Genomic DNA, 11,144 nt, shown 5'->3' with positions numbered 1-11,144 from the left:
TTGAGCTTGATGTCCCCTGTGACTATGGTCCCAAGCCCACAGGTTCAACTACTCAGTCCCTCTGCAGTCCCCACTCTTATGAGCATCCCTTGACCATGTCATTGTTAATAACCACACAACCTCTAAAACCTCAACTCTCGCTGTCCCATCCTCATCTTCCAAGTAGCCATTTCTCCACTGCAAAGTTCCTGTAAGTTGACTTGAACAACTTTCCTCATCATCCCCAACCTGCTGAGCTTAAGGCACTCTGGTGGTGCCGTGGTTAAGGCACTGTGCTGCTAACCAAAAAGTTGGTGGTTTGAACCCACTAGCGGCTCCATGGGAGAAAGATGAGGCAGTCTGCTTCTGTAAAAGCTTTTGGGAAACTCTATGAGTTATGAGTCAGAATCGACTGGATGGCAGTGGGTTTGGTTTTTGCCCAGCTTAGATGCTCTATCAGCGCAATCACTGACATGAAACCTCCATTAACTCCCTTGCCCCTCCCCCTCCCCCTCTCCATGACACTTAGGGGGAAAAGCCCACCCCTTCTACAACTGTGCCTCACTGAGCCTGCAGGCCTGACTAACTGCACCGTGTTGGAAGAGAAACACCACTCCTTGCTGAAAGACCTGATTTGAAACTCAAGGCAGCTAACTTCAGGGGGTGCCTAATGAGCTCTGACCACATTTCTCTGTCTTGTATAAGAGTCTCCCTTTAAAACAACTATTCACACCTCCTCTCTTCTCAGCCTACACCTCTGCCCACTTTCTCTCACCTCATTGAGAAAATAGAAGCAAATCGGGTAGGAAGACCTACCTCCTCCCAGCAGCAAATCTAGCAAACTGTTGGCATCTGGACTCCTGCCTTCCCTCCTGTTTCCACAGAGGGTGCATCTCAGCTCCCCACCCCACCCCTAGATTCACCCACCAAAGCCTCCAGGGCTGCACTACCTCGCATCACCTAGCCTAGCCAACAGCATTGTGAGACCCAATAAAGGAATATAGGAAACTACTCTTGAAATTGTTTGCATGAGGATGGGCCCAGCACTGACTGTAGTGTGGGAGAGACAAGATATACCACAGTGATGGGCAAACAGGACTTGCTGAAAACTGTGGAGCTCCGTTTACATCAGAGCCAGATTCCAAGTTGGTCTCAATGGGGAGAAACACTCGTTATCAAATTACCCTTGACAATCTCTTAAATTGCCCATAAAATACAGTACAGTGTTGTTGTTGTTGTTATGTGCCGTCGAGTCAGCCCTGACTCATAGTGACCCCTCCTTGGGTTTCCGAGGCAGTATCACTACGGAAGTAGGATTGCCCAACCTTCCTTCCGAGAAGTGGCTGGTGGGTTTGAACCGCCAGCCTTCTGGTTAGCAGTCAAGTGCCTTAGCCACTGTGCTACCAGAGCTCCCAGTACAGTACAGTAGGATCTCTGATTAAGCTCAATACAGCCTGGCTGTTTTTCTCCAGCATTGAGCTTTTCTTTGGTTGAGTATCAGATAAAGTAATTGATTTATTTAAGGACCCATTTTTATACGAAAAATCTATGTCTTAAACAGCAAAATCACATTCAGCACAGTCCGATGCTGTTTATCACAGCTATTTCCTCTTCTTCCTAGGCCCACACACGAATCTATATTTTTCAGCCTCCATTTGCTTAGATGTGGAATGGAATATGAGTAGAAGTAACACGTGCTGATGCCATGCTTTCCCATAAAAACCTGCCTCATGCAGTTCTCCACGCCTGATGGCTTGATGCAAACAGGAAGGGACCTCTTGGAAGCCATGTGTTGACTATGGTAAAGCCCTAAGATGGGAGGAGCCTGCATGCTTCAATCACCGCTTGCAGGAGATGGCTTTAGGTGAGTTAGAAATCAACGTCTATCATGGCAGAGCCAGTGTACGCTTTCGGGTTTGTTACAGCAGCCAGTGTTACCTTTAGTCACACCTTTAATTATGAGACCCAAGAGCGCCTGAGAGAACAGTGGTCTTGGTATTCATCTCATGCCCTCTTCATGCTTATTGAGTGGAAAGAGCAAATGGGATTTCTGCACAGTGCTTATTCTTTCTGTCCACAAGCATATAGTTGAAGTCTAGAAAGTTATATTGCACATATAATGATTGGACTATATACTCTAGATCAAATATAGTGCCTCCAGGACCCAGTGTAGCCCAGACTCCCAGATCACAGGTTCTGGGCTGTTGCCATTCAACCTTAACTACCACAGTGTGTATCTCCCTGGTGTTATTGTTCACCTCATAGGCCTGTTTTACTGTTTGACTGAAGGGTGAGCTACAGAAATATTCAGTTCCAGGATTGAAGGGTGACTAAGGGCTATAGTCTTAAGGATTCCACCAGCGGGGAGCTGGTATCAGACCAGTAAGCCTGATATTTTTTTATTTTGAGGTTGGTTCCACATTTTCCCCCCACTCTATCCAGGATCTCCTATTGGGGTTCCTTTACAAGTGGTTGGGAGTGTAGCCAGTCACCATCTAGTTCTTCTGGTCTCAGGGTCATGGAGGCTGAAGTCATGTGGTCCACTAGTCTCTTGAACTAATTATTTCCATGCATCTTTGATTTTCTTCACTCTTCTTTGCTCCAGTTGGGGAGACCATTACTTGCACCTTAGACGTCCGTTTACAAGCTTTTAAGATTCCAGTCGCTACTCACCAAAGTAGGATGTGGAACACTGTCTTTGTGGACTATGTTTTGGCAATTGACTGTAGACTGTTAGTAGAGCTAACAGGGCAAAGTTATGAAAACTTCTTAGCTATAACCAAACATCTTGAGGGAATGAATCACTGGGCCTGTGGGCTTTGGACCATCGTTGAAAGGGACATCAAGGTCAATTGGCATAAAGCCTTCCAACGTTCATCCTACAAGTGCCCCCAAAAGAGGTCCAAGATGATTTGCTGCAGCATTCATTGTTCAGGGCAGCAGGACTTGGTTCAATAGTTAATGGAATACTATGTAGCCATTACAAACACTGCTGACATAGCAGTGTTGAGCATGCTCAGTGTTGAGGGCAGGTTCTGAAGCCAAACCAGCCATGTTGGAATCCTCTTAGGGACCTCAGTTCCTGTCTGTAAGACTGAGCACAATAATGGGATTATAATATTGTACAGTGTTTAAGGTAGTTCTGAGATGAAGTAGCAAAAAGGCACAACAGTAACTTTTTAGCAGCAGAGTAGCAAATACATAGAATGGATTTTAAAATAGGAAATCTATGTGTAGACAGATTAAGAGATTTATTTAGACAAACACACAAGAAATCTGCAGCAGTGCTTGCCTCTGGGGAATATCGAGAGCTTGAGGTGGGAGGACTTTTCGGTCATCATCTGTAGTGTTTAAAGTTATATGTGATTATATACCTGTTTAAAACAAAAATCCCTTCAGTGGCTCCATGTGGCCTTCAGGACCAAGTCCAAATGCCCTGCCAAGCTCCTCAGGCCACCCCTGTTGGCTTCTTCCACCTCATCTCTCATCTGCACTCCACCTCACCCCTAGCACTTAGTGTTCCAGCTGAACCCTTCTGCTTCCATTTCCACGATTTCCCAGAGCACTCCCTGGCCTCCCTCCCTTGCACGCTGTTCCCTCAGCTGGGAATTCTCTCCTGTGCTCACCCTTCCCTCCTTAATCCTATGCAGCTTAGGACTCCCTTCACCAAAACTGCCACTTCTACTCCTTAACTGAACTGTTATTGCTCCTCCATGACTGTGACCTCCAAGAGGGCTGGGAGGCTCCCCACTGAACGCCCTGTGCCTAGCACAAGTTAGGCTCCATGTACTGGCTAAGTTTCAGTGCCTCTAGACACTGATGGCCTCTTGGACCATTTGGCTGAGTCATGATGAACATTAAATGAATAACATCTGCAAGTAACTCCCAGTACAGGGTCTGGCAGATGGCAGGCTTGATGTAGGTTTTAAAAAGAAGAGCTGTGCCAGGCAGCAGAGAAAGCTCAAACAGTAGGGGGAGAAAAAAACAAAAAGACAAAAAAAAGTTTAAAAAAAAGAAAGAAAGAAAAATCATATAGTAGGGAAGCTGATTAGGGACCAGTCCCCAGAACAAGGCCTAGTATCTGGTAGGTGCTCAAAAACAACTTAAAATTGCAGACTTCTGGGACCATCCTTGGAGTACACTTTGAGAAACCAACTAATCTATTCACAAATATTTACTAAGCAGCTACTATATACCAGGTTAAGGTCAATCTTCATTCTGGGGTGGATAAGGGAACAAGAAGTCTGTGCCCTCATGAAGCTGACATTCTAGTGGGCATAAAAAATATCAAATACATAAATAAACGTAGACAATGTTATAAAGAAAATAAATCAGGTGGGTAGAGGGCATGGCATGAAGTCGGGTAGCAGAGGGCCTTTGAGGGCACCGTAGGATGAGGGGAAGAAGCCAGCCAGCAAACTGAGAACCCAGCTCCATCTTTTTCCCCCAAGGCCTCCTTCAACTCAGGCCCTGGTCCAAGAGTATCCCAAAGGAAACCAAGTCCAGATAGTTCCCGCCTTTATTATCAAGGCTTCCAGGGCCAGGGTAAACAGGACAGACGAAACTACAAAGGGAAGGATCTAGAAGGCCCTTTCCCTCCTGAGCACAGTGCCTCCAAGCTGTCTCTGGCCAGAGGAGGAGGCCTGAACTCCCCCTGCCTTTTGGGGAACTTGGCCCCCACATCATCTCCCTCATTCAAGTGTCCCTAAGATTGCAGTCCAAGCCAGACCCCGGAGCTGAGTCAGCAGGGTGTGACAATACGTAGTCCTCAGACAGGCCTCCTGGGGCCCCAGGGTGGTTCTCCTGCGTACCCTTCCTCTGTGGACAGGTCCTTGGGGGTCACAGGGGTGGGCAGGACCAGTCCTCAGGAGTTTGGAGAACATGACATCACCATCCCAGTGGGTTGGACAGCACGTCAGGAAGAAGTGAGCCTGGGACCTCCGAGGAGGGGAAGGGGAGCCATGTGGCAGTGTGAGACTCCCAGGGCAGGTGGGCGCTGGGGGACTGGAAGTTCCAGGATCACTTCATCTTGGCACGGTCTGCTGCGTCCAGGGCAGCGATGTTGTGAGCGGCTGTGATCAAGTGGATGACACTGATGAGGGACTTGAGCAAGGCAATGGGGGCGGTGACCCAGAGGCCCATTCGGAATAGACCCACGGAGCCAACTGTGGGAAGGGAACGGGGGAGAGACGAAGAAAATGAGATGCCATGGGGTCCGAGGCCTTCACCTCCCTTGGCAGGCCACAGCCCCCCGCCACCCTCCTGGCCAGCCCCTCAGCTCCTACCTAGTGGTCCCTCGGAGAAGTGGAACAGATAGAGGAGGCAGTAGAAAAGCTCATTTCCAGCACAGAGGACGAACAGAGCAGGCTACACAAAGGGCAAAAACATTGCTTAAGAGAGTAGGCCAGTGGGTAGTGGCCCCTGCCAACTCACTCAGGCACAGGGAGCCAATACCCTCAGATAGGTAGAACATATGGGGGAAAAAGGGTGCCAGAAGGATTTCATTTCCACTTGCTGTCTGGAACAACTCATAGTCCCTCCCCACAACCCTACTCTTTCCTTCATATTGAAGTTCACGGGTCTCTCCTTCCCTGGGAGACCAGACTGGTTGTCCCTGTGCTCACGGCCTCTCCTCACCTGGGATCGGGGCTCAGACCAGGGCTCAGCCTGGGACTTGGCGTAAGCTGCGTGAACAAAGAGAAGGGTGGGCACGCTTACCCTGGAGGTATAGTAGATCCGAAGCACTGGATTCCCAGACAGGTCGATCATTTTGTGACTCTCACTGCCTCGGACCACAGAACTTAGGCAGAAAGTAGGAGGAAGCCATGAACTTATGTTACCACTAACATCCATCTAACCCTCACATTGACCCCATGAGGTAGGCCCTGGGACCACCTCTCTTTTACAGATGACCCGGGGCACAGATGAGGACCAGTACCTTGTCCAAAGATACATGATGACCTAGTTACAGGGCAGGGTCAGGATTCAGATGCGACATCCCAAAGCTCCCCTTCCGCCCCATGAGCTACGACCCACTTGGAATTCTGGAATATCCAGCCAGAAGAATCTTAAGAATTGCTTAAGTCAAGTGTAAACAGGACTGAAGCTGATTCAGAGAGGGACATGACTTGGCCTGGGTCCTTCAGCAAAGAAGAGGCTAAAAATGGTGATCTTCCAAGAAGTCTGACGGCATCCCAGACAACCTCCTGTCTAGTCTCACCCCTCCCACTGTCATGTCATCTTCAACCTGTCAACACCTGCAGGCATCCCAGAGCCGCGGCAGACCTGTGGAGGTGCAGCCAGTGGCTGGCCACGTCCAGGCTCATGCTGAGCTGAAAGAGGAGGGTGGCTCGAGGGTACAGCAGGGCCAGGTTGACCAGCAGACACATGGTGGAGCAGCGATCCGTCAGCATGTCCAGCATGGCCCCAAACCGGGTCCCTGAAAAATCAGGACTATTAGGTGGGAAAGGGCTGTTACAAGCTGTGGACCCATGACAGGTACCATATTTGATCTATCACCCTCATGCAGTCTAAAAAAAAAACCAAACTCACTGCTGTTGAGTCGAATCTGACTCACAGCAACCCCTCCTTGGGTTTCTGAGGCAGTATCACTACAGAAGTAGATTGCCCAACCTTCCTTCCAAGGGTGGGTTCACACCCATCAGCCTTCTGGTTAGCAGTCAATTGCCTTTGGCACTATGCCACCAGAGCTCCAAGGGTCCACTATTCACTGCCTGGGGAGAACAGCAGGCTGACATTGGTGGGGTGAGAGGTCAATGGGCAAGGGTCACCATGTTATGAAATGAGAAGGCAGAGGGGTATGGAGGGGTACAGTGTGGAATGGGGTTGGGAAAGCTCTCTACCACTCATCAATCTCACAGCCAAGGCTCCCAGTCAAGACAGACGGACTTGACACTCAGAGGAAGTCTTAGAGGTAGCTCTGGAGAACAGGTTTAAAGAAATCAGTCAGCCCTCCAGAGGCCACAGTTTCCACCCTTCCTCTAAACATGACTCCCAGAATTCCCTATTGCCTGCGTCTGGCACACAGTAGGTCCTCAGAAACACCTGCTGCATTCTTACACAGAGACCTTCAGCACTGCCACCTGCCATTTGACACCACAATCAGAAACTCCTTCTCAAAAACAAACTTAAACCTCTTCTGTTACAAAACCTGGCCTTTCTGCTCTGCTTTCTCCAGAGGTGGCAATGACAGAGCCCTTCAGATTCCCGAGTTCAGGCCACACTGAGGTTCTGAGGAGGCAGGGAGCAGAGGGTTGTTGGGCTCCATGGCTGGCTGGGAGGGGTGCATGTCACCTTGATTAAGGGCTCGAGCCGCGTGTCCATCGAAAGCGTCCAGAAGTCCGCTGAGCAGGTAAAAGGACGAGGCCGTGAGGGGGCAGCAGGGCATGAAGTAGAATGAAATAATGGCGAAGACGATCCGGGCGTAACCTTGGGATGAGGAAGGGGAAGACAAGACAGGGAGGAGTCGTGGGACCTGCCCGAAGTCGGTCGCCCTCCGGTTCGCTCCAAGGCCGCGGGCAGCACTCACCGATGAGGTTTGGCACGAACAGGAAGATATTTTCGCCTGGCATCGCGGCGGCTCCTTTGCGGTCCCGAACCCGGTCCGCAGATGCCCGAGCTGTTCCAGCCCCGCCGCGCGACCTCACCCGCAGCTTGGGCGCATCAGCCGCGCCAACTGCGTACAGCTCCCCGCTGCCCGGGCCCGATCCCTCCTGATGTGTAACCTCGCAGCCGGTCCAAGCACGGATCCGCCCCGAGGTGTGCCGGGCACACCCCGCCCTTCCGATGGGCAGCTCCTTGCCGCCGCCCGCCCCGCACGCACCCTCACTGCCAGTCTCCGTCTTAGATGCTCCAGCTGTGCTCAGCTTCCGGGAACCTACCCTTCTGCACTTGCAGTTGCAAAACTGGAGGTTAAAAAAAAAAAAAAAAAAAAATGAAGCTTAACAAGTGGCTGCGGCCCCTTTAAGACATGCTCACTTCCTTTTCCTTTTCTTTTCTCCGCCCCTTTCCCTTGGCACGTACCAAACATGGAAGGGGGGGGGTCGACGCCGCGCAAAAGTAAGAACTGCAAGGCGAGGGCAAAAGACAAGGAAACCTAGATAAGAATGTCTGGTTTCTTTTATGCGGGGTATGTGTCTTCCCGGAGACCACGACAAAGAGAAAAGATTCCGCCCCTTTGAGTCTTTCCGTCCCCAAGAGACAAGGTTGTTTTGTACACTCCACATTTTCTCTTCCCTGCCCCCTAACTCTGGCCTTATTTGCTCTCTCAGGTTCCAGGCTACGAAATGTTGGCCAGAGAGTTTGGAGACCGGCCTAGGGTAGGGTTGCTTCTCGCGCGCCCCTAGTGGTAGGAGGATTCGGTCCGCGGCTCCGTTTTATGTGTTTTTTTCCATCTACTCAAGCCTCTGGCCCAGGGGTCGCCGCCCTCGAGGTGGGACCTGGAAGGTGGTGGAGAGGTTGGAGGAGGGAACGGGACATGTTGGGAAAATGACCCCCACCTTTGGTTCTAGAACCCTTAATACATCTCCTGGCAACCGGGCTGCGGAATCTTCGCAGACGCCAAGGTTGTTATAGCAACGGGTAGCGGCGCGGCCAGGGGTCCCTTTCTTTCCAGCCCGCCTCCCCATCTCCGCCTCCCTGTGCCCCCCCTCCTCCAAAAAGCCCTATAGAAACAGCCGCCGTAGGGCCCCTCTAGACCTCTCCATCTTCTTTCCTGCCGAATAACCCAAGATTTCAGCCCATCAGCCAGGTCCGGAGCGGCGAGTCGGTTGCCTTGGCTTGGGAGGGAAGAAGGAAGGAGAACCTCGCTGGGTGAAATGGGGGGAGGGAATTGTTGTGTCCTCCCACCCCCCATCCCCCGGAATCTGAGACAATGGAAATGAGATTGCGGGGTGGTTCATCTAGAAGTCTTGTTTAAATCTGGGCCAGGAATGGTGGTGGGATGGATTTTTTGGGACAAGAGTGGCTAGTTTTTCCCTCTAAACAGGTTCCAGTTGTTCCCAGGGGGATGGCATCCACTCCTACCAAGAATGAGGAGAAAAACGGCAGTTGCCCCCAGGCCACATCCGCCTTTTGTGGTGGTCCAGTGAGTACTAGAGCGAACACCAAAAGTGGGAGTGTAATGAAGTGGACAGCTCCTAGGCATGGGCACCCAGCCCCAGGTCTGACCCATGAGCCCCCAACTTAAGATCTCATCCCACAGACCCCCTACTTCTGAGATTGCCCTCACCCATGAATCTTAGGCCCAGACCCATAACCCTCCATCACTGACTCTGAGGTCCTCAAAGACTGCCTCCCAGGTCCAGGGCCTTCTCGATCAAATATGAAGGCTTAGCCTGCTAGCTCTCAGACCCAGAAACCTCATATCGGAGCTCCTCTGCTGAGGCCGCCTGAATTTTTTTTTTATCCAGAAGGTTTTCTTATCCCGTTCTGAGGAATTTCTGGCCCGGATCAGCACAGAACTCACTAATGAGGCCTTATTCGTTGCTGGCTGCCAAATGACCCCTTTACCCACCAAGGAAAAGCGGACACAAGACCAAGGGACTCAGATATCTAAACACGGTGAGCCCCATCCCAGGACAACTGTGTCCAGAAACCCTTCCATAACCCTAGTTTCAGTCCTTGACCCCCTCCCAGCCACAGCTGACCTCTCCAAAGATCTGTGCCCATCTCCCCCATCTCACAGCCAGCCCTAGGAGCTGTGCACTGTCCTCTACCCACTAACTCAGCCCTCGTTCCTCACTGCCTGGCCAGGAACTCCCTCAGCCCCTTCTGCCCTAGCCACATCTTTCTGGCCATGGGGATAGTCATTTCTCTGACTGGGGCCTCTACTTCCAGCGTTCATCACCAAGACCCGAGGCACAGACACCCGGTGAGTGAGGCTTCAAGGGAGTTGTCTTTTGTCCTGGGAAAAGGATGAGGAGCCTGTAGGGGAGAGACCAAGGGTTTGACGACATTCCAGCAGGGTAGGGTGATTTTGAACCACGCAGTCCTATTCTGTTCTTCCCTGACCCTTGAATTCACAGTTCTCAGCTCTCCCCATTCTCTTCTACCGTCTCTAGCTCTGACAGAAATCGTACCCGCACCAAAGCACACCTCCTGCCATCCCCGCGTGACAAGGTATGCGTAGGGTCCATGGATGATAAGGCCATTCAGTTATTCACCAAACATTTAGAGCTCTTGCTATAAGCCAGTCCCTGTTTTAGGAGCTTGAGACACAGAAATGAATGATACAGCCTCTGCCCTTGAGGGATTCAGGTTGGTGTGGAGACAGACAAGTAAATGGCCAGTTACAATCTTATGTGGCTAAGTGCCCATAACAGAAATGGAAACAGTGAGAAGAGCACTTATCTCAGCCTCATTGGGACAGGAAGGAAAGGAATCATGGAAAACTTCCTGGAGGAGGTAACACCTAAAGAAAGAATTTACTAGGGAAAAGGATTGGTAGGGATATTTCAAGAAAGGAGAATTGTATGAGCAAAGACACAAAGGTGGAATTCAGTAGAGTGAGTATGAGTATATATGTGTGTGTTTGGGGGTGGGGGCACTGGTAAATGGGTGGGTGGGTAAATTCATCCAGTCTTTATGAAACACTTTCACTATGTGTCAGCTCTATTTGAGGGGCTGGAGTACAACAGTGAACAAAACAGACTTCCTGCTCTCAAGGCGTTTAAATGGGGGTGGGGGGTGGGATGAAAGAAAGATGAGGGGGTAGGTAGATGGAGGAGGGATAGATGGATGGATGAGTGGACAGATGAATGGGGGGGGCAGTAGTTAGGTGTGTGAACAGAGATGGGGGTAGATGGGAAGTGGATGGGTGGGGAACAGTGAATGGTTGGGTGAAAGGAGAATGGTGGGTGGGTGGGTGGATAGCAGGTGGAAAGATGGACAGAGGCAGAAAGAGGATGGTGAGAGAAAGAGTAAACGTTAGCTGAACAGGGAATGGATGCGTAAAAAGACATGGTGGGTGGATGGGTAGATGGCTGGATGGGTGAATGGACAGATGGGGAAGTGGGTGGATGGGGGACATAGAGGTTGGCTGGCTGGATAAAGGATAGACATGAGCCTGGTTTTTCCTAAACAGACAAAAGTTCTTACTCTTTTCTAGGGAGCTCTGCCAACCAGCTTGACATCTGGAGGATGAT

The 11,144-nt window shown here is 50.7% G+C and overlaps 1 protein-coding gene across 1 annotated transcript; it reads right to left on the bottom strand.

Annotated features, from left to right (window-relative positions):
* Positions 1–4,998: 4,998 nt before the first annotated feature.
* Positions 4,999–7,571, bottom strand: CDIPT (CDP-diacylglycerol--inositol 3-phosphatidyltransferase). Its single transcript, XM_007950221.2, has 6 exons — positions 7,529–7,571; positions 7,294–7,428; positions 6,265–6,418; positions 5,698–5,779; positions 5,265–5,346; positions 4,999–5,144 (listed from the first exon to the last, which is right to left on the bottom strand). Exons 1-6 carry the CDS (start codon positions 7,569–7,571, stop codon positions 4,999–5,001), a joined length of 642 nt encoding a protein of 213 aa, XP_007948412.1.
* Between the last annotated feature and the right edge of the window lie 3,573 nt (positions 7,572–11,144).

The sequence above is a fragment of the Orycteropus afer genome, unplaced genomic scaffold (genome assembly GCF_000298275.1).
Source record: "Orycteropus afer afer isolate SDZICR_OR568_19922 unplaced genomic scaffold, OryAfe1.0 scaffold00266, whole genome shotgun sequence".
NCBI lineage: Eukaryota > Metazoa > Chordata > Mammalia > Tubulidentata > Orycteropodidae > Orycteropus > Orycteropus afer.
The sequence above is the reverse complement of the archived record's forward strand: the minus strand, read 5'-3'. Positions and strand labels throughout refer to the sequence as shown.